This window comes from Pantherophis guttatus, chromosome 3, assembly GCF_059756535.1.
Source record: "Pantherophis guttatus breed Tessera chromosome 3, ASM5975653v1, whole genome shotgun sequence".
NCBI classification, from domain to species: Eukaryota; Metazoa; Chordata; class Lepidosauria; order Squamata; family Colubridae; genus Pantherophis; species Pantherophis guttatus.
In genome coordinates this window covers 27,330,020-27,354,021 of record NC_142065.1, presented here as the reverse complement: position 1 = coordinate 27,354,021, position 24,002 = coordinate 27,330,020, and the positions used below count along the sequence as shown (strand labels likewise).

Sequence of the window (24,002 nt, the reverse complement as noted above, 5' to 3'; positions counted from 1 at the left end):
TTGTCTTTTCCAAGATTTTTTTTTGTTTCATGGCCATTTTTTTCTTAAATATTTTCTATATTCTCCACCGTCTTTTTTTTAATACCAATTTAATTTTTTTTTAATTTTTCATTTAGCAGAGCTTTACATTGTTATTTTGATTATTGTTGTCTGATACAAGTTTTCGTGAAGTCATCATAATTATAATTAAGTAAAGCAAGAACTGTTTAATTATTTAGGGAAAAATAGCAAACAATATTAAGAATTAAATTTGTGGAGTATAGAGTGGTTATTGCTGTTCAACAGCAGATGTCACTGTTTAATAATTATTTAACCATTCCAGCAGTAACATTTTGTTTAAGCTAAGTTGTATTAGCTGGGCTGAGTGCATCTTTGTATTTTTGGTTTTAGTTATTATTGAAATGATTGTATCATCTACCCAGGATTTTGCATCAGTCACAATATCTCAACCACAGCTGTCAGCAAAATCATGATATCAACCTCTCATTTTGGTATCCTGTTTTTAACAGATGCTTTGAAGACATTTAAAGATATAATTTGTCAAGTTCATGACTGGCCTGATAAAATAAGATTTTTTTTTAAGGAATTCCTTCACACTCCATAAAGGTATCTATTGCAACTTATAGCCACTTGATAGTCAAAGCTACAAAATACCTTGGGTCATGTGTATGTATTTTATGTTTCTTATAGCTTTTTACCTCTTATGAATAAATCTTGGAATTTTGTGATGTCTAGATAATAACGTAATATTTGAATAAGCATAAAAAGAAAAATAAGTCATTCTTGACTGATTTCACAATTTGCCTAAATATAAAGTCCACCCCATGTAGGATTCCAGAAAAGACGATGATTCTTCTTCCAAATCTCATCAAAAGGACTTGAATGTGCCATCTTTCTCTCTGATAATTCTGTAAGGGGTGCAGAATAAGGAAAGCAAGATAACACTCCACCTTCTTTGCAAGCTCCTGCTTCTCTAGTGTTTCCTGCATAATTATTATTATTATTTTCCATAACCACATCTGTCAAGGAATAACAGAGAATCATTGCCCAGAGTTCTGGCTCGGTAGCCTCCATCTATTCCAGATTTGCACTCTATTCTTCGCCGTTTCGTAGGATCTGAGTTCCCTGTTTCAACCCAAAACAACACCTTAAGACCAAACAAGCAAACAGGAAGGCAATCCATAGGGACGCTGGTTCCACAGCTGGTTCCCCCCCCCTCTATCCATGAGTGTAGGAGCCCCAAGAAACCCCGTTTCATAATATTTGGGTTGGTTCTTCCCAGTGGTGAAATCCAAATTATTTTACTACCGGCTTGGTGGGCGTGGCAGGGAAAGGATACTGCAAAATCTCCATTCCCAGCCCACTCTGGGGCCAGCCAGAGGTGGTAATTGCCGGTTCTCTGAACTACTCAAAATGTCCGCTAGAACCTGTTAGAACCTGCTGGATTTCACCCCTGGTTCTTCCCCTTAACCCTCTTCCCCTAGTTCAGGGGTCCCCAAACTTGGCAGCTTTAAGACTTGTGGACTTCAACTCCCAGAATTCTCCAGCCAGACTATGCTAGCTGGAGAATTCTGGGAGTTGAAGTCCACAAGTCTTAAAGCTGCCAAGTTTGAAGACCTCTGCTAGTTGGTGATGTCCCGAATGCATCGGATGTGAGAAGTAAGGTGGGGGAGGGGGGGGGAGACTTCGCAACTCCAGCGAGCGAGAGGACGATGGAATAAGGGGCGGGGCTATCTGGGCAACGCGTTGCTACCAGGCGTTGCTAAGGGAGGAAGTACTTCCTGGGGGATCGGAAGCGCTTCCGGGGCACGAGGTTGTGCTTGAGTGATAGGTAAGAGGGGCGCCGGGAGAGCTTAATAAGATTCCTGGAAGTCATTTGAGGGGGGGGGAAGCGGGGGGGGGGAGGACAGACTGTTTGAAAGGGAGAAAAATGAGGGCTTTTCTATAATTTCTCTCTACTTTAGCTCTAAGCCAGCCAGCCTGCCTTTATTGATCTGTAAGAGAACCAGCTTTTCGTATTTCTAATGGTTTTCCTTCTTTCTTTCTTTTTTTTCGCTTAACCGCCTTAAAGAAATCCTGAATTTCGCCTAGCAAATCGGTCTAATGCCTTCCCAAAAGGAAAAAAAAAACAACCTCAACGGCTGTGATTTTATTAGACATAGTGTTTTTTTGTTTTTTTTTAAAGTAACCTCTAGCAATGGGGGGATTGAAAGAAAGAGGAGAAAATCAACCCCTTCGTAAATAAATGTCTCCCAAGAGATTTATTTATTTATTTACTTTTTAAATGCACGTGGCATTTGGGCAGATTACTTTTTAAACTTAATTTTTGGTCGTAGACACTTGGCTCTGCTCTTCCTGTTTTAAGGTCACTGTAGCTAAAAACTATTTAAATGGCTTCCATTGATGGAGATGTAATGGTTTATTTTTAAAAATAATAATGAGGGTTTTTTTTTTATGTATAATACTTGAGTGGCAAAACACTACAAAACCAGAAGTTCTACTGCCTTTGGTGAGCTTAGAAAGATGCTGTCCCGCCTCCAGAACAGGAAAATGTAATAAGAGTCAGCATGGAAGGAGTAAATGTTAATGAAGCTTTTGCTGCTGCTTCTACTGCTATCAAATTCCTATTTGATACTGTTTAGTTATTTTTTGTACTTCTCTAGTGTATTAACGTTGTGCTTGATAATTCTGCCTCATCACATCATGGCTTTATTCACCCTCTAAATGTTTGGATTAAAATTCCTAGATCTACTTTTAAGCAGGTATTCCAGAGAAGCTTGCTTTTTGTATAAAAATAGACACAGATATCATCCCTTTATATTTTTTAATATATCCATTGAAATGGTTGCCTCAAAATTTGAATTTTGGTAATAAGAGTTGTATTGACAAAAGGCAGGCCATTATACAATTTACTAAATGGAATCTATCTACACAGGAATTTAAATACAATACAGAATTAAAAATCAGTTAAAACAGGCATCATTAGAGTTCCAACAGTCACTGAATTCAGACAGTGATCAGATCAAAAATTCACTGCAATGGCAAAACTTTTAGCTTGGTAAAGAGTGAACAAAATGAATCTCTTAGGGCAAATGTATTATAAGAGGAAAAGCCAATTTACTGTTCCCACTAATCAAACCTCCCAAAGGGTGGGAAATGCATAATATACTAATATAAGAGCAAATCTGTATTAGGGTGACTGGAGTAATACCTTGTAAGTATCTTGATCCTGAACCACTGAAGAATTTGAAGGCTAGAGCTGACATTTTTGAAAACTCCCAGAAATGGACCTGTAGTAACCAAAGAGGAATAGAATAGCCTTTGTCAACCTGACTTGTTTCACATGTTTGTTGGACTCCTGCGGAACTAAACTTCAAAGTCCATGCTACGTGAGATTTCTAAGACCTGGAGTCCAACACATCTGCAAGGTGCCTAGTTAGTGGAGGCTCAGTATCACACTCAAATAACCAACAGCATTCTGACCATCTGCCTCAGCATTTTGTGCCTTATGGAGTTCCTGAATGAGGATTATGACTTTATGGGGTGGGGGGGGGTGCATATTTCAACGGAACTTCTTTTCCTTGCAGAAACAAGCCAGTCCAATTTTGTTGGAAGAGAACTTAAGGACTTCACTATGGCTGCTGAGTTGGATTTTTCACCCCCTGAAATCCCAGAGCCCACCTTTATGGAGAACATCTTACACTATGGCCTTTTCTTTGGTGCCATTTTCCAGCTCATTTGTGTTCTGGCGATAATCCTCCCTGTTCCAAAGACATATAAAATGGTAAGCATTTCTTGTCTATGACCGGGCATTGTAACTAACTGCCAGTTTGGCAACAATCTGATCATTACCTGATTTTTGTTCCCTACGTACACTTTTTTTTCTTTCATTCTTTAGAGGACAAAGAGACATCAGTTGGGTAGTATTTCATCTATTAAGGGCTTTCTGTGCATGATAGGAAGCCCATGGCATCCCAACAATTGCAGCTATTTCCTTAGAATAGAAACTTTTTTTGCTGCAGGAGAAAGCACATGGCAGAATTGGGTACAACCAAAGTCAATACAAGCTATAGCGTACACTGAAACAGAGAGTAGCCCAAGCCAGCATTTCCATTTCTTCTTGCTTCCTCCCCCCCACCCTCCCCCCTTCTCTCTCCTTTCTCTTTTCTTATTTCATCAGTCATCTATTTCCATTTTTACTGCACCAAGCTTATTGCCATTTTTACACTTCTGAAAGCAGATACTTTTATTTCCTGCAATATTTTTATACATATTTTTATGTGCCTCTCATCCACACTCTGACTTCTTTCATTCTTCTCCACATCTCTCTGTTCTTTTTTCTGGGAAGAGAAGAGGGGAACAAAATAAAGAGATCTAATCCAATTCAGTGACAATCACTGTAGAAAATTAACATAAGGGAAGAGATGTCAGGCAAGATAGGGATATCTGGCAAACTTGAGAGGATTGTTCTTAATTAGAAACTTCATATCTTTGCCAGGAAGTGATACAACAAAGGATTCTAGATTAGGGGGAAACACAGGGTTCTATCTTGGCAAAAATCAGGGTTCTAACCACTTGTGGACACATGAGCGTTAGGCAAGACTGTGGTCATTGTTATGTTTTCTTATATACTCCTTGTAAAAAAAGTAGTTGCATATCATGGATTATTTGTTATGGAGATTATAGTTCATTTCCCAAAATACCACTGACAGCATCACTATTCTATAATTTTATTAAAGTATGACTAGCCAGTCTCTGGGCTTCCTCTTCAAAATTAAAGCGGGATTTTCAGAATTCAAATTTTGAATAAGACTAACTTGTGCACTTGGTGGCACAATTGTGTGTTTGTAACTTGGTAATTTTAAAAAATAGCCTCCTTCCCTCTTTTTGTTTCAAATTTATTCTACGTGTCCATGTTTTTGCCAGGACTGTTTTTTCTTCCTTTGCACCTGCCTTCAGTAAGCATAAATTGTTTTAATTTAGCCCCAAATGGTGAGTATTATGCCAACTAGCTGAGGAGTTTGCAATTATGAATCATTTAGTAGCAAAGAAAACACTTTTATTATTTGAATGTAAAAACTAAGTCAACTTTCCAGCAAATAATAAACACATCAGATTTCCTCAGTGAAAAGCAAATGCCAGAATATAATGCAGCTGTAACATTTTTAAAATGTCAGGAATTTATTCCATATGATACCCGTTTTCACATAGGAATTAACCCTGTAATTAAGTAGTATAGCATTGTTTGAGATTGTAAGAGTCAATGAGCTGCAGAAAAAAATTCCAGTTCTGATTATTAAAAGGAAGCATGGCTATTCTTTACTTAGCATAGTAATTTTATCTGTTTATCTGTTTTCTTCTCTTTATTCAGGAACATTTAAACTATGCACTTTAAGTCTCTGAATGATAAATGCTTTGCTTCTGTTTGTCCAAAGGATTGGTGTTTCCTGTGGGTGAATCACATACCTTGGCATGCAAGTCCACTATCCTTTCTTGGAAGGACACATAAGCAAATTGCCATAATCCTGTAACTCAGCCAGGTTCATTGATGATAAAGATAGTAGCAGGCCTTCTTCCCGTTCCGGCAGAGCAAAATTTGCATTGCTTTCTAAAAGGCTTAAAATCAGCACAGAACTCTGTGCCAGTTTTTGTGCTTTTTTTTTTACCAGTTGGCATACATTAATTGTGGACATCTTTAGAATCCAAAAAATATTTATATCAAAACTTGTTTAATGAGGGAAAGCAATCTGTGAATTTGGCTTCCTCTAAAAATGTCATAAATCAATCTTTCTTTCTTTCTTTCTTTCTTTCTTTCTTTTTTTCTTTCTTTCTTTTCCTTTTTCTTTTTTCCTTTTTCCTTTTTCCTTTCTTTCTCAAGATGATACTTTGATTCCAATTAAAACTGTTTTCTATTTATTATTTATTTATTTATTTTATTATATTTCTATACCGCCTTTCTCCCGTAGGACTCAAGGCGGTGTACAGTCAAGAAAAATATAGACACACAAACATCATAAAATTGCTAATTAAAATTATTACTTAGTTTGGTCAATTAAATAAAACCCAGAATTAGATAACATTTAAAAAATCATTCACATGTTCGTATGTTTAGCCTCGCCTGTTGGAACATCAAGGTCTTGAGGGCACGGCGGAAAGCACGGAGATCAGGGATATTCCATATCTCCAGGGGCAGTTCATTCCAAAGGGTTGGAGCCCCCACAGATAAGGCCCTCCCCCTGGGAGTCGCCAGTCGACATAATTTGACTGACGGTACCCTGAGTAGTCCCTCCCTGTGAGAACGAACTGGTCGGTGGGAGGCTATTGGTGGCAAAAGACGGTCTCGTAGGTACCCAGGTCCTAAGCCATGGAGCGCTTTAAAGGTGATAACTAACACCTTGAATCGCACCCGGAAGACCACCGGGAGCCAGTGCAGCTCGCGTAGGAGAGGTGTTATATGGGCGTAACGAGCTGCGCCCATAATCACCCGCGCGGTTACGTTCTGGACCAGTTGGAGCCTCCGGGTGCTTTTCAAGGGGAGCCCCATGTAGAGAGCATTACAGTAGTCCATACGGGAGGTAACTAGGGCATGAGTGACCGTGCGCAAGGCGTCCCGATCCAGAAAGGGACGCAACTGGTGGATCAGGCGAACCTGATAAAAGGCACCCCTGGCCACGGCCGTCAAATGATCTTCTAAAGATAACCGTGAATCCAGGAGGACACCGAAGTTGCGGGCCCTCTCTGTGGGGAGCAAGATCTCATCCCCTATTGTCAGTGATGGTACCAGCTGACTATACCGGGACGCCGGAAGCCACAGCCACTCGGTCTTGGAGGGGTTGAGTCTGAGCTTGTTTCTCCCCATCCAGATCCGCACGGCCTCCAGGCAATGGGACATCACAGCAAGGGCATCATTGGGGTGGTCTGGGGTGGAGATGTATAGCTGTGTGTCATCAGCATACTGATGAACACTCACCCCAAAACCACGGATGATCTCGCCTAGCGGTTTTACATAAATGTTGAACAGAAGGGGTGAGAGGACTGACTCTTGCGGCACTCCACAAATAAGGTGCCTCGAGGTCGACCTCTGCCCCCCTGCCAACACAAACTGCGAACAGTCAGAGAGGAAGGAGGAGAACCACCAAAGCACGGTGCCCCCTATTCCTAACCCCTCCAGCCGGTGCAGTAAGATACCATGGTCGATGGTATCAAAAGCCGCTGAGAGATCTAATAGGACCAGGATAGAGGAGCAACCTCTGTCCCGAGCCCTCCAGAGATCATCCACCAATGCGACCAATGCCGTTTCCGTGCTGTATCGTGACCTTTTGAAGCCCAACTGGAACGGATCCAGATAGACAACTTCATCCAGGTATCGGGGTAGTTGTCGTGCCACCACACTCTCAACAACCTTCGAAACAAACATATGTTTCCAAAAATTTCCCACCAGTTTTTTGTAAACTTATCAGGCATTATGTATCAAAGTAGACTAGACAGGGTGGAAGAAATATTTAAAATTAAAGCTGATACTGACGTCATAAAGTTTGCATGGACAGAGCCTAAAAATACCAGTCTCAAATGAATAGTCTGTATTCAGAGTTCTGCTAATTTCAGACACATATTAATATTTGTTAACATAAAACAAATAATGCAGCATGAGTTACTAGATTATAGTATATAAACATTTTTAAAGGACTCACAGAAAATCAACATGGTCACGATTATCCAAATCTCGGGTGATAACGCTGTTCCAAAGGGCAGGTGCTATGACAGAGAAGGCATGCTTCTTTGGTCTCACTAGGTGGCAGTATTTCATAGAGGCGATCCAAAGCATGTCCACCCTTCGGATCCCATGGGTTAGCCAGAAACACTCAGAGATAGGTGGCCCCACAAGTAACAGACCCTCTGTCATGAAGGGCTTTATGAGTGATAACCAGCACCGTGAAGTGCACCTGGGAACTTGTAGATGCCTAATGCAGCTGTGTAATAGTGATATTGTATAGGGCACCCTGATGGATCCATAACTATACACACCATTGCATTTTGGACCAGTTGTAGCTTCTTGATAGTGTTTTAAGGACAGCCTCATACAGCATGACTTGCAGCAGACCAGTCAGGTAGCGACTAAGGCGTGACTAACCATGAGTAGGGCTTCCTGATCCAGAAACTGGTGCACAAGGTGGATTTGTTCAGAGGCCTTCTTGGTCATGACTCCCAACTGTTCTCCAAGTAGGAATGGAAAATCCAAGAGGATACCCAAATTGCACACAAGTTTTGTCTGGCAAGTTTAATCCTATCCAAAAAGATAGACAGTCTCTAGATTTAGGGATCCCTAGAATCCACAACCTTTCAGACTTGTTTGGGTAAAGCCATTTACTACTATCATCTATTAGTCCTTCCCCATCCACCCCCTTCACTTTGTTCTCAACATCTTTGCTGCTTTTCCTTCTCTTTGATATAGTTCTGACTTATGTTCTTTGAGGCATTTCTTTCTCCCTTTCCCTATTCAAGATCAATGGCTTTAGCACAATATTGCTATTTTCTGAACAATCAGCTAATTATTCGTTGTTAGATTTTAACTCTTCTATGTTTTTTCATAATTTTTTTTTGCCCAACTTGGCTACAAAGCTGTGCTGATAGGCACTCATGACCTCAAAATACAGGTGGTAATGTCCAATGTTAAAACTGTAGATTTGTTTTTGTTGTTTTTTTTTTAAATGACATTCATATAAACGTCTTCCAAATAAAAATACCTAGGGTCAGCCTGAATAAACTTTTTAAAAAAAGATAAGTATAAAAGATATAAGTATAAAACATGCAGTACTTATTACAGTGTCTTTGATTATGTAAATGATTCATGAGCACATTTATCCAGCATTCTCATGTACCAGCAAATAATAAAAAAGATCTAAAACCTATCCACAAAATCATTAATGTTCTCTTTTCCTTAATGAACTTAACAGGATACTGAAAGCTTTGAAACGAAAAGTGCTGAAGTAGTCAAGAAACCCAAACTTACTGCTATCTCGGTGAACAAGAAGCTCAAAAAAGAAACAAAGAAGAAACGATAAAATGATATCATGATGAAATTTTCACAGCAGCCATATGGCAACAAGTCAAATTGCAGTGAAAATGACACTGCAAATATATTTGATGAAGCTGTCCTTATTCTGATCTTGAGGAAGTAGATAACACTTTCTAAAATGGCTCCAGATTTATTGTTTTACCTGATCTGTAATAAATAACCTGTAAGGTTAGTGCGAAATATCTTACAGTTCGGTTCAGTAACAGGAAAACAATCTTTTTTGGGGGGCAATGTTTGAGGGACAACTGGATCATAGACATGTCCCACCACATCACTCTTTTCCATTTTTTAAACACAGGGATTGAATACTCCACTACTTTTGTATGTTGTTAATATAATTGGTTATATTATTATCCTTTCATTTTCTTTTATTAAAAAAACAGTCCTAATAACTGTCTGAATTTAGCTTTCTTTGAATTTGAGAATTCTTTAGCGTTTTACTGTTTCTCTATTCTTAGGTATAATAAACCAAGTTGTTCAAATTCTCTTTAAGCATATTGGACTGAATAAATGAAAACTGTCAACAAAAGATGAACATTTTCGTGCCAATAAAAAATGTCAGAGCCAGTGTGGTGTAGTGGTTAAGGCGTTAAGCTACAGACTGGAAGACTGGGAGTTCTAGTCTCACTTTAGGCACAAAGCCAGCAGGATGACCTTAGGCCAGTCACTCAATCTCAGCTTTAGTAGGGGGCAATGGAAACCACTTCTGAAAAACCTTGCCAAGAAAACTGCAGGAACTTGTTCAAGCAGTCTCCAACCATCAGACACAAACAGAAGGCGGGGGCGGGGGGGGAGAAACCTTTGTAGGGATATCGGCAGGTCAGTTGTAATCTACTACTAGTAAACAAAATGTACTTCTAAGTGAGATAGCCTTTGTTATGCTGTTGATAGCAAACTGAAGACAGAATTGTGGTGGCTACTGTATGTAGCCAAAACAGAGCAATTGAGAAACTAGAAGCATCTGTTCACATTCCTGGGAAAATTCCCAATTCTGCAGATGGGAAAAAAATTAACTAGATAAAAACTAACCCTGAACAAAAATATTCCATGCTGCCAAATATATATCTTTACGTTAATATACAATGCTAGGTGTCTGCCCCTGCCATTTTATGATGTTCCACAAGCAAGCTTACTTAGTGCAGACTTCATTATGCAATAGGTCAAATGTAAGTAGGAGCCAGAGAAAGTTGGGTGACCTGCAAATTCACCCCTTCAGGATCACTCATGGGGCTTTGTCCTTCCATGGCCATTTCTGTTTCAGGTTCCAGAAAGATCTTCACCTAATCACTTTTTTTCAGCCCTGCTTAGGAATCCTCAACTTCAGTGAAACACATTTCCCGAGATCACTATTCCTACTGATCTCAGACCTAACAAAAGGGCTTTCCAATGCCATTTGCATCAGGAGAGCAGACGGAGACTCTCCTCACCTTATATCCCCTTTAAATTCAAAGTTCAGGATGTAGATACCGAGTTTAAAATAGTGTTTCTCAATCTTGGCAACTTTGAGATGTGTAATCTTCAGCTCCCAGAATTCATCAGTCTTACTGCATAAACACAGTAAATAGTCCTTTGCCAGGGTAGCAGCATAAAGCAAAGTGCCAGGAATGCTTGGGGAACAAGAATTGCCAGGGAAGTAGGGAAGAGCCTATAGAAATGCAATTTTTTTTAAAAAATCCTCAATTTATTTTGGAATCTGCATGAAGAAGAGCTCAGAAAGGAAGACCTGGTGTTAAACTGACATACTAGAAGTCGCATCTTACTTCATCAAATGCATATCAGTTTATCCACTCTATACACTTGATGAAATGAATGGTAATTCATGAAATCTTGTGCCTTTTATAAAATTGATTAGGCAGAAAGGGTGCTAATAAACTGATTTTAGGACTCGGGCATGCAAATGTAGCTGTTGCATGTTCAGTCTCTTCAAATTAAACATTCTTTTGGCTTAATTATTTAATAGAATTTTAATTAGCAGAGGTACTTTAGTATTTTAAAGAATAATAGTTATACCTGATATGTGAGTGCTATGGTGAAAAATATCAGAAGTTACCAAAGTTGTGGGCTAAATTTAAAAGTTAAAAAACATCCTCAGAAAAAGACAATAGCAAATCAAGCTCCTGTTCTTTCCAAGGAAAGCACATAAATAGCCCATTAAATCAGCAGGCTTCAAATTTAACAAGAAGAATATTTTACTTAAACACAATGGAACCAGGAGCAAACTGAGTTTCAGTGAAAATGCATTTTTGTTTAGCTTATTTGTTGTTTATAAGGTAAGCCTCAAAGCCCCTGAAATCCTGCCACTCGTAAATAATTGAAATTGACAAAATCATGAATATCAGTTCAACTCCAAAGGCTGAGAAGTTTTTATGTACTTATTACAACTTTCCAGCTTCTGGTCTTTTAGCAATTATTATTTTAACTGAGGATGTTTTTGCCCTCTTTGGGTAAAATAGTCACAGCAGCTAATAAAATCATCCAGATTCCATTGCAAAAAGTCAATTTCCAATCATCTACTTTGTGGACCGCAGCTTTTAGAGGCATTTGCAAATCTTCCAAGGGATATCATCCCCAGCCAATATTCTCAATAATAGCAAGACTAGATTAACTTTTCTTTCTCCATGGGATAATTGTATTCTAAGGTGAGATGAGAGCAGTAATTAAATGCTCCTCAAGGAGTGCTCTCTTCTATTAAATCCCTCCCCCCCTCTCCTTTTGGAGAACCTATTTTGGAAGTTCCCAGTAGACAATGCCCAGATTTCTGCACTGGATTCTGGCAGACTTGACTTTTCTCCCTCTCAGCAATAACAACTAGGATGATGGCATCTTAATTTTTCATTAAAAGAAAAATATATTTGTGTGTTGAGGATTCTTCCCTTCACAATCTGCTCCTTTTATTATGTTTCATTACGTTGCTTTCTGTTGACTGAAATTGATTATGTTTACACAGCATGTCTTTATGCAGTTCTTGTTCTGGCGATAAGGTCCCTCAGGAGGCTCTGTAAGAAGTAGCTCATGACCAATAATCCTAGGGGCACAGTTCATTTAAATCCTGATTAATCCTTTTCAGACCTCCTTTACTTTTATTTTGGTGCACTGACTCCCTGCCTTGCGTGCACCCAGGCAGAAAGTTGTTCCTGGAAGACAGATAAAGCAGAAGCTCGGGGCTGTTTTAAGGCAGGCAGATACCTGTCCTGGTTTCTGCAAGACTCAGAAATAGATGGTTTAGAGCTGTTTCGTGGCTGCTTCTTCTGAAACAAGAACCTGAAGCTGTAAACAATTTATGAAAATAAGAATATTCTCCTGGCACTGATGTGTGGTTCTAAATTAGGGAGCTGGGAATGAGCGTGTTTTCATTCATTCATTTTATAACCTATCTGATTCCCAGAAGTATTAAAAAAATTGTCCAGACAAGAGTAAGGGACTTCCCATGTGAGAGAGCTACTGGCAAACCTCAGCCATCACTGAGCCATCACTGTAATATTGGGGAGCAGTTTCATTAATGAGATCCATACTCTAGTCCAAAATAAGTTTAAGAGTTTTCCTGGGTGAATCCAATATTATATAGCATACCATTATATGTTTAGATAAGATAGCACCAATCCAGTGGTGGGATTCAAAAAAAATTACTACCGGTTCTGTGGGTGTGGCTTGGTGTGGCAGGGGAAGGATCAGCGGTGGGTTCCACTTACCTTTACTACCAGTTCGCAGCAGGTGCACGCACGGTTCTCCACATGCACAGAACCTTCTGCGGATGCGCAGATCACCCATGATGATGTCGTGGCGGGTGGGCAGAGCCTCCCACCGGTTTTACTACCGATTCTATAGAACAGGAGCGAATTGGGAGCAACCCACCACTGAGAAGGATACTGTAAAATTTCCATTCCCACTCCATTCCACGGGAAAGATATTGTAACATTTCCATTCCCTCCCCACTCCAGGGGAAGGTTACTGTAAAATCCCCACTTCCTCCCGATCAGCTGGGACTCGGGAGGCAGAGAATAGATGGGGACGGGGCCAGTCAGAGGTAGTATTTACCAGTTCTCCAAACTACTCAAAATTTCCGCTACCGGTTCTCCAGAATTGGTCAGAACCTGCTGAATACCACCTCTGCACCAATCAAAATAGGCCACCTTTACTAATGGCTGTATTCACCGTACCTATTTTTCTGAGTTGCTGTTGCTTCGGTATAATTTCATCTTGCCATTATGTGATATTGATAAGGATGGCTCTTACAAAAGCCAATTTTAAGTTTTATAGGGAAGTTCCAAATAAGCCATCATATCTCTTATCAAATACATTCCTTTGTTCTTCATGAAAGCAGTCAAATCCAAAGGCCCGGACTAGAAAATGGGATATCTGTAAAATTAAAATCTCTGTTAACTTACATAAACAGGCTAGGCACTCCCTCATTATGGAAGCTCTACATTTACCAGGTGAAATTGTATGTTCTCCTGTTATATGCAATTATAGTACTTAACATCACTGTCTAGTCCTTTGCATTAAAAGCAAACATACACAATTTGCTTAATAACTTCTAGTTTTAAATGCTGCTCCCTAACCTGTAATGTCCAGGGTTCTTAAGACATAACTTTGTTGGCGTTTGATATGTAAATCCTGAACTGAATCACTGAATTAGTGCTACTTGTCTTCAGTTGGAATCTTTTCTGGCTTTAGTACTTGAAATCATTTAGTCGGTCCACCTGGAATCCTTTGGGCTAAAAACATATACAGCACCATAAGAGTTAATATCATGCTGCATCTAATAATTAAGGGCACAATGACCTCATTTACATGGTATGGTAGGCCAGGGATTCTTAAATAATGGTTTATTGGGGGGGGAACTACTATTGAGTAGTTTTAGGCATCACACTAAGGAGAGGTTATGAATTTCAAACCACATTAAAACTTAATGAAAAGCTGAGCAACACTCATTTTGTAGTTCCCATCGCACTACTATATTCAGGTTTTCAATGACACAATTATTTCAACACAATTATATTTTGGAAAGAAATTATGTAAAGGATCTCAGGATTCTTTCTATTTATCTGTCTGCCAGCAGGATAACTGTCCAAAACAGAAGAGGGTCAAATTTTATGAGGTAACATTTCCAAGTTATCTTGGAGCAGTGTTTCAACCTTGGCCACTTTAAGCAGTGTAGATTTCAACTCCCAGGTTGGGGAATTCTGGGAGTTGAAGTCCACTCAGCTTCAAATGGCCACAATTGAGAAACACCGTCTTGGAGGAACTCAGAGAATGGATCAAGGCAGACTCACAAGAGAACAACCTACAGGCTACAATTGACAGATGGAAAACTATAATTAAATGCCAACCCTGACATTTTCCTTTTGTGCCCATTGTGCTTTTACCAGAGCAGGTCCAGGCCAAGCTGATGAGTCATGACTGCTACAGCCAATGACAGAACAAGCTTCCTCTTCTCGCTTAGCCTTCTTTTTAGTCACCTTGACTGTTTCTTGAGTCATAGTTATCAAGGCATGTTGGTACATCTGCTGTTTGATGGTAACCTCTTTGACTCCAGAATTACATTTCTGTACTTCTTAAACATTTAGGATGTTCAAATGTTCAGAGGGGCACATGCAGGGATGAAATCCAACAGGTTTTGACAGGTTCTGGAGAACCGGTAGTGGAAATTTTGAGCAGTTCGGAGAACCAGCAAATACCACCTCTGGCTGGCCTCAGAGTGGGGTAGGAATGGATATTTTGCAATATCCTTCCCTTAGGAGTGGGGAGGGAATGGGGATTTTGCAGTATCCTTCCCCTGGGGTGGGTTGGGAATGGAAATTTTTCAGTATCCTTCCCCTGCCACACCACGCCACGCCCACCAAGCCACGCCCACAGAACCGGTAGTAAAAAAATTGGATTTCACCACTGGGTACTACAGCATACAACAAAATCACCTCTGAATTTGTTCATTGGAAGCACCCTACACTACATTAACTCTGTTGTGGGAAAGTTCTGACTTCTTCATGAAGAGAACAATGTTGTTATGTGGTAGTCCAAACATCAGCAGAGGTAGCATCTTTTCTGACTAATAAATTTGATTTAAAACAGCATACATTCCTGTAAGCTACAGCTTACTTCATCAGATAGTTCCGATGAACTGCATTTGATGAAATGAGCTTAGCACACAAAGGCTGGTGCCTTTTAATAAAATGTGTTAGTCTGAAAAAATCTTCCCTGAAGGACTGACTTGATGACACACAATCCTCAGTTTGAACAGCTATTTAGTCTTGTGAAGAAGGACAAGAACGGAGAGTAAGGAACCTGAATTTGCTCATCAGGAGGTGAAAAATCATTTGATTTAAGTGTTCCTCCCTATCCATCGCAAGATGTATTTCTTCCATATTTAAATTATAGTACTCATTTACAAATGAATACAAAGCAAAGGGATGCAGTGGCTCAGTGGCTAAGGCACTGAGCTTGTCGATTGAAAGGTCGGCAGTTCAGCAGTTCGAATCCCTAGTGCTGCATAATGGGGTGAGCTCCCGTTACTTGTCCCAGCTTCTGCCAACCTAGCAGTTCGAAAGCACGTAAAAAATACAAGTAGAAAAAATAGGGACCACCTTTGGTGGGAAGGTAACAGCATTCAACTACATATGCTAGTTTTGTGGCCACTCAAGAAATAGTCAGGCATGGGAAGGGTTTTGTGGCTCTTGGTGTTTTCTTTTCTGTGGGAAATGGGTCCAAATGGCTCTTTGAGTGTTTAAGGTTGCAGACCCCTGCCCTAGGGAGATATAAGCCATGGTGGCGCAGTGGTTAGAATGCGGTACTGCAGGATACTTCTGCTGACTGCCGGCTGCCTGCAATTTGGCAGTTCAAATCTCATCAGGCTCAAAGTTAACTCAGCTTTCCATCCTTCCGAGGTCGGTAAAATGAGGACCCAGATTGTTGGGGCAATATGCTGACTCTGTAAATTGCTTAGAGAGGGCTGTAAAACACTGTGAAGTGGTATGTAAGTCTAAGTGCTATTGCTATTGGGCATTTTGAAGAGACCTTCATTTTCCAGAATGTACTTTAACACTCAAGTCAGCCTGGTCATCTCCCCACTGTTCTCTGTAGGCATTTCAAAACATTATTGGGCGTGTTTCAAAGCAAGGTGATCTAACTGTTTAACAAGCTATTGAATTCCTTTTCGGTTTTGTTGATGTTGTAGGGTTTTCACTTTACGCCAGCATTTTAATTTACTAGGCTTTTTTTTTTTTTGCCTAAAATGTTTTAGAGAAGCCGTTTCTACTGTTTTCTGCAAGCTGCTTCAGGGCATCTGTCTCACAGGGAATGTAGAATAAAAACATCAAAGGGAAGAGCAGAAGGAGAGAAGAAAATTATAACCAGGATAAAAGTTTTACCTGCTGATTTCTACAGATCAGAATGTAGAAAACTCAGGAGCAGGTCTAGGCCATTCAGATGGCCATTCTAGCTTACAGAAAATCAAATCTCAGGTCAAGGATAGTGCATGGTGTAATACCAACCAGGCAACTACAGGTAGTCCTTGATTTACAACAGTTCCTTTAGTGGCCGTTCAAAGTTACAACGGCACTGAAAAAATGGACTTATGACTGTCTTTCACACTTATGACGGTTGCGGCATCCCCATGGTCACGTGATCAAAATTCGGATGCTTAGTGACTGGTTCGTATTTATGACGGTTGCAGTGTCTCTGGATCACCTGATTCCCTTTTGCAAACTTCTGGCCAGCAAAGTCAATGTGGAAGCCAGATTCACTTAACAACCATGTTACTAATTTAATAACTAGAATAGAATAACAGAGTTGGAAGGGGCCTTAGAGGTCTTCTAGTCGAACCCCCTGCTTAGGCAGGAAACCCTATACCATTTCAGACAAATGGTTGTCCAATCTCTTCTTAAAAACCTCCAGTGTTGGAACATTCATAACTTCTGGAGGCAAGTTGTTCCACTGATTCATTGTTCTAACTTCACTGATTCGCTTAACAACTGTGGCAAGATAAATCGTAAAATGGGACAAAATTCACGTAACAAAAGTCTCACTTAGAAACATAAATTCTGGGCTCAATTGTGGTCGTAAGTCGAGGAGGACTACCTGTATACTGAGCCATAGACAACCATAGAATCATATCTTTGCAAGGAGTCATATATGCTATTGACTTCTACCCAGGGGTGAAATCCAGCAGGTTCTGACATGTTCTGGAGAACCGGTCGCAGAAATTTTGAGCAGTTCGGAGAATGGGCAAATACCACCTCTGGCTGGCACCAGATGCGGTGGGAATGGAGATTTTGCAATATCCTTCCCCCAGGAGTGGGGAGGGAATGGAGATTTTGCAATATCCTTCCCCCAGGAGTGGGGAGGGAATGGGGATTTTGCAGTATCCTTCCCCCGGGAGTGGGGAGGGAATGGGGATTTTGCAGTATCCTTCCCCCAGGAGTGGGGAGGGAATGGGGATTTTGCAGTATCCTTCCCCCAGGAGTGGGGAGGGAATGTGGAATGGGGAATGCTCAAAATTTCCGCTACCGGTTCTCCAGAACCTGTCAGAACTGCTGGCTTTCACCCTGTACCCCTGTACCACACCACCCCTGCAGTCACACAATCACATTCTGGGCACTGAGCAACCAGCTCACATTTACAACAGGTTGCAGTGTCCTGTGATCACATGATCACACTTCATTTTTTAATATTTTTTGCCTTTTTTTTCTGGCCAAAAAAAAAAGTTCACTGAATAAAATGGCTTCAGAGTAATGACCATGTGCTTTGCTTAGCAACCATGGTAAACCAAAATTCTGAGTTCGGTTGTGGTCGTAAGTCAATTCAACAGGGCAATACAAATGAAATTATAGGAACTATGGTAGGAGGAATATCTTGATGAAGTGTAGTGGGGAAGCTGGCAGGGAAAATCACAAGTTGTGGTCATGTCATGCTTAACAATCACAGGGGGAAAATGTAAAATTGGGTGTGGTCATGTGATGCCACACTACTTACCAACGATTTTTACACTTACAATTGTGGAATATGTCAAGGACTACCGGTATTGAAATGATTGTTTGCAGAGGGAGATGGGAGTTAAGGAATATGAAATATAAATAACTAAAAATAAACAGCTTGTCAGGGTTCCAAGTAACACCCCCAACAAAAGAAGACTCCGAGGCTAGAAGTTCCTCAAAGTTCCATTTTATTAGAGAGGTCATATTGGCACATCTGGGAAAACCTGAATCTGAAAGCTTCCAGGTTTTCCCCACCCAAATGAAAGTCCAAATCCCTTCCCCTGCATCCACATGTCCATCACATGGTCCAATCAATACACCGTACCAACTGGAGATGCCTCCCAGTCATGCCACTCCAGGTGCAGGCAGAGTGTCCTTAAGTCTCAGAGAAAGGAATATTATTATGGCTAGATATCTCCATCACTCCATGCAATCCCCCCTCCCAGTTTCCCTCTAAGTGTGGCAGCCCTGAAGATCCAAAGAAGAAGATGGCCTCCAGGGCTGACACAGCTATTAAAAATAATGCAAAGCTCATAGTGCTTGCTGTGATATAGACACTTAACAAGTCTTGAATAGTGTACATAGAAAATTTTTTAAACAAAATATGCGTGAGGTCAGGTCAATCCCACTTTAGTGATGGGGGGAAATTCCAGATGAAATCAAATCAAACAAAGCAAGTCTTTCTTCTGGTCATAGACTGGCATCGGAAAACTCCAGTAATGAAGATGATTTATTGGAATGACCATGGGAAAGCAGGGAGGGAAATTCAAGGGTAACAGAATAAGAGGATAGAAAATAGGGAAGTAGCCTCATCTTTTTCTAAAATATTGGCTAGTCCAGTGGTGGGTTGCTACCGGTTCTCCCCGGTTCTTGCGAACCGGTAGTGGAAATTTTGAGTAGTTCGGAGAACCAGTAAATACCACCTCTGCCTGGCCCCGCCCCCAATCTATTTGCTGCCTCCCAATCTCCCAGCTGATCGGCTAGAAGAAAAAAATCAGGGCTCACTTGACAAAGAAGAGGAAAAAAAAAACAAGACACCATCGCTTTAAATTGAGAAGCCAAGAAGCAGCTGCTGGAAGGAGGTTTTTACTTGCAGAAGTGAAGTGACATTCAGCAGTTCACTTCTGGGTCAGCTGAACAACAAACTGGATAAGAGGAGAGATTCTTATATGGTTCTATGTTTTTGAAGTTTTGGGTTTGTGCAACATGGGCTTTGTGTTTCTAAAAAGGTTTGGCCGATTTCCATTGTGAAATATCCTGTCTTGAATGAGTTTTCTGCCTGCTTGTAAACGGAGCCAAACTTCCGGCTTCCACCTTCTATTATCTCTAAGCACTGGTAGCTGTTTTCTTCTTACAAAGTTTCCTTTATGCAGCTGGCAGGAATGTGGAATGAGTATCAGGCAGGTTTCTTGTTAGCAGCTTGATTTTTCCTTGCTTTTCTGGAAGCCTTTTCTTATGAGTAATATTTTATTTGGGGAAATGAAGAGGGGGGAGTTTGATTCCTTCCAAGAGCAGGTTAGTGGGATGGGGAAGGAATGGGGATTTTGAAGTAACCTTCCCCTGGAATGGGGAGGGAATGGGGATTTTGCAGTATCCTTCCCCTGTCACCCCCACCAAGCCACGCCCACAGAACTGGTAGGAAAAAAAAAATTGAAACCCACCACTGGGCTAGTCATTAATAAAAGAGGAGGAAAGGGGAAAAGGCTTTTCTTCTTAAAGTCAGAGTCACATGAAATATAATAACAGGCAAACACAGGAATATAAATATTTCATTAACAGTTTCCAAGCCCAGACAAGTCAGGCAGGTGCTGCCCCTATTGCAATATGTATACAACTAAAACATTTTAACCTGTAATGTCACACTTGAGAATACTTCAAGAGAAAAAAAGCAGCTACAGATGATCTCAACCTCAAACACATATCTATTCCATGTAGCTTTTTTCAACTGGTCTAGGAAATACTGTGATCAGTTCAGTTACTGTTCCTATTGCAATCCAAACATGGAAATGCAAGTTGAATGGAATACTATTTTTTAAAACAGGGATTAGAAAAAGAGAGGTGATTTTATAGTGAGACTCCAGCTAGCACAATCTGCCTGCTAAAACCTGCTGCGGCTTTCTAGACTTTCAAGTAGAGGCATCCTCCATCCATCACCTCCTACCTATTAATGTGGAAACTCAGGGGTTAAATCCTAGACAATCTATCAATAGGCACATGCTCTGCCACTGTGATGCAGCTCTTTCAGCTGCAGGATAGTACTGGAGGACAGGCAGTCTGCTGCAGCAGCCAATGCACAAGGAAGTTACCAAGAGAGTGTCTAGAATGAATAGCTTCAGTGTATGGCATGCTGGACTCTAATAATGGGAATAAAACTGAATTTTTTATGAATAGAATAAATAGAATAGAATAGAATAGAATAGAATAGAATAGAATAGAATAGAATAGAATAGAATAGAATAGAATAGAATAGAATAGAATAGAATCCCAAGAGTGATTAGACACACAAGAAATTTGTCTTTGGTGCAGAAGCTCTCAGTGTACATGCAAAACAACCGAGTAATAATATTTTTTTACTTATTTCCTGTCTGTGTCCTGCTCTGTTTCTTCCAGAAATTCCCCCTAGCATACTGGGTTTTGTATTATTGGGCTCATATCGTAAAATAACAAATCTATGTATCAAGGATCTAATTAGAGGTTGGTTCTCCCAGTTTGTTCTTTTTAATAGACAGGAAGATAAAAAAAAAAGAAAATATAGGATTGAGGCTAAATTGGGGAGCAGATTATTTCAGAGATTCCCAAATGGTGGATTGGGCTCCACTTCTGTACACCATCTGCAGTTTCTTAACAACTTCTGATGTTAAGAATAAACCTAAAATCTTGAAACAGTCTTGAAGGACAGAATACCCTGATGACTAAGATGTATGATAAGTGGTACTTTTAAATTTAGTTTTAAGTGTAGAATGTCATAAATTCATTTTCTGTTCTCTTTCAAAAAAATTACATGCAAGTAAAAAAAAAATTGGGAACTTGTAACGAGCTTCAGCTTTATCTCAATCCTACCTAGCACAAAGCAATAAGATAAGAAAATTAGGCATTTTCTTGGGAACTGAATCTCTGATCCAATGAGGCAAGTTGAGAGAATGGCAGAAGTCAAGTGAAATTCTAAACCCAGATTCTATGCTCACACAAGGAAGACTTACTCTGTTCTTTTGATAATACGATAGACATCCAAAACTACCTTTCCTTAATTTGTGTGGGGATTACAAAGTCCAGAGTTTCTTCATTCCCCAGACTGACATCTATGATTACATATTTTTTTTCTCAGCTGCGATAAATATTGAATTCTGCAGTATATTGTAATTGTTTTCAGTTGGTATCATCCGTTGTTCTTTAGAATCAAATTGGAGGTCTCACCATCTGACCTTAATATAGAGACACAGAATAGCCTTGTTTCAATTTAAAAAAAAAACCCTTTCCCAGTGTAGTGACCTCTAGATGTCTCCATGTGCTGTCACTGCCACCCAATGGGGCCATACTGGGATCAGTTTTAGAACCCATTTCATCAAGTCAACGAAGATCATGAAATCGTATCATAATGCTTCAGTAAGGTACCACATGCCTCTTGTTGCTGAAATTTATACAGCTGCCCCTTTGGGAATATCTCTTACTGAAGAGTTAACAGCTAACAATAGATAGTAGAAAAACATCTATTGGGAGCATGAAGAGAGGGTATTTCCTTTAGGCGAAGCACACATACAATCCTATTCTATGTATACTGAGTTCAAAGAGATTTGCTGCTACATAAATATGCATAGGATTCTAGTCTTAAAACGAGAAGGAAAGGCATTTTTGTTAAGGCAGTTCTGAGAATCATCAGGCATTGCAATAAACTACACAGCATGTCCGTAACATTCCAAATCAGAAACCATTCACTGAATTTAAATCTGTAAAACCACTGATAAAGACATATAGCACATTTCCAATTATGATAGCTATTTCATACAGCATTTCTAACAATTATAACTGTTTCAGGCACTGATTTTTAAGCTCTGTCATGTGGATACTTGTGGTATTTCAAAAGCAGGAGTCAGAAGGTGGAGAAACATATGGGATTCCTGCAATTGCGGCTTAATAAATAATACTAAAACTGTGGGGAGAGGAATGGGGCATATGTATTTAATAACATTTGATACTTGGTTTTTGTTCTGCCAAACTCAAGAGCAGTTGAATATTTATGTTTTAGTTCTATTTTAGCATGGAGGTTTGGGGTAAATTATATTTAATAAAATAATCCTGTATGGTTTTCACTCATACAAAATGCCTTCCTATTTTTCATCCTTGATGGTCTCTGAGTTTGGTTGTTTTCTTGAAGACATTTCATTACTCAAACTAGATAACATCACCAGTACTAGTAATGTTACCTTGTTTGGGTATTGAAACATCTGCAAGAAAACAATCAAGCTCAAAGAGCACCCAGGACCCCTCATTTCAACCCTGAGCTACAAATATTCTCCTTTATTGTTTTTCATTCTTTGCCATTCAAAACATTAACCTCAATTCATAATTCCCATTAAAAGAATTGGGATGTCAAAGTCTGAATTAAGACATAGAATAGATACATGCAGCTGCAATTGTGCCCATCCTTTCTCAATAAATTCAATAATAGTGATATATATATAAGAACATGACAATGTTTTATAGATGACATTTACCACCTGCTAGGTTAGCTAAAATATTTAAAAATATGTCTAGCGAATGTTGGAAATGTAATCAAAAGATGGGCACATTTTATCATATGTGGTGGACTTGTGATAAAACAAAAAAAAATTGGGGCAAAAACACATAGATGGCTGGAAAAGATAATAGGAAAACATGTAGATGTTAAACCTGAAGTTATTGGAAAGATGGAGAAACCCCGCAAGAGGAAAAGATAATTAAGAAGATACTAGACTGTGCATAAATGGACAGACTTACATTGAAAATTAAGCAGAAAGAAGACACAGAATATTATCAAACTTGGAACTTATTTTACCAGTGGTTGAAAAATAAAAAGGGGTGGAGAATAAGAATGGCATTTGTATTGTTAAGCAAATTAAATACCTAGACAACACAATCTTTATCAAGCACTAAGAAATGTAATTGATAGAAAATTAATGAAATTTATTTTTTAAAAAATAATGTGACAATATCATTTGATCTAATCCTTTGAATATGAAAGCAAATGCTTAGATGGAACATAAGAGCAGATGCTATTCTAAGAACAGTTAGCCTCACCCTATAAACTTAGTAGACATGCATAGAAAAACAATGTCTTTTGTTCATCTATGAATAATAGTATTTATGTAACCATGAATAACAGAGAATTTCTCATATGTTATTGCAGAACTCACACGTATAACCACAAGGTTATAATACAGGAATTGTTATTGCTATGTAACAGATGGGAAGTTGTGGTAAGAAAAGAATGAATTGCCTAAAGCTATCTAGCAAGTCTGTTATTCCTTCTGATAACATGCTGTTTGTAATTCAGTCTCTGTCTGAACTAATATATTAGGTCAGTTCTCAAAAAAGCTTTCCACTTAACCCAGTCACATTGGCTGCTAAATACAGTTAAGTTTTTAGAAGAGAATTTCATTAAAGTTCTTACAGATGGTGTGTGGAGGTCTTATACTTATTTAATCATAAGGTTGCCAAGGAGTGTGTGGGAAAATGACTGTCTTGTCTTTCACTCTACAATAACCTAGTATTCTGCAGCCTTCCTGGTTTCCCAGGCTTGTTGAAATCCAAAGGGAAGTCAAACCCTTTGAGAGAATTCCCATCGGGGCTTCTCAGACTGGGAACTGTAGGCAGGAGCATTATAGAAAAATGCGCGGCCAGAAAACATCACCAACAGCTGCAGATTCTGCATCTCCAACCATCAAGCCAGTTCAAAATTTTAGCACAGAGAATTTTGAAAT

The 24,002-nt window shown here is 39.5% G+C and overlaps 1 protein-coding gene across 2 annotated transcripts; it reads left to right on the top strand.

The window, feature by feature from the left end:
- The first annotated feature begins 1,764 nt into the window (after positions 1–1,764).
- On the top strand, positions 1,765–9,562 carry MANBAL (mannosidase beta like). Of its 2 annotated transcripts, none has more exons than XM_034413908.3 (3): positions 1,765–1,831; positions 3,588–3,784; positions 8,955–9,562. In XM_034413908.3, the coding sequence occupies exons 2-3, from the start codon at positions 3,635–3,637 to the stop codon at positions 9,060–9,062; spliced, it is 258 nt and encodes an 85-aa protein (XP_034269799.1). In that variant the 5' UTR covers positions 1,765–1,831; positions 3,588–3,634; the 3' UTR covers positions 9,063–9,562. The 2 variants fall into 2 exon arrangements, with proteins under 2 accessions (XP_034269799.1, XP_087745288.1); XM_087889162.1 differs by lacking the exon at positions 1,765–1,831 and adding an exon at positions 1,909–1,996.
- Positions 9,563–24,002: the final 14,440 nt, after the last annotated feature.

Bases quoted from the DNA above. Each gene is read 5' to 3' on its own strand.
- MANBAL (XM_034413908.3), top strand. From the start codon at position 3,635: ATGGCTGCTGAGTTGGATTTTTCACCCCCTGAAATCCCAGAGCCCACC. The intron at 3,785-8,954 runs GTAAGCATTTCT...TGAACTTAACAG, and splicing joins TTCCAAAGACATATAAAATG to GATACTGAAAGCTTTGAAAC.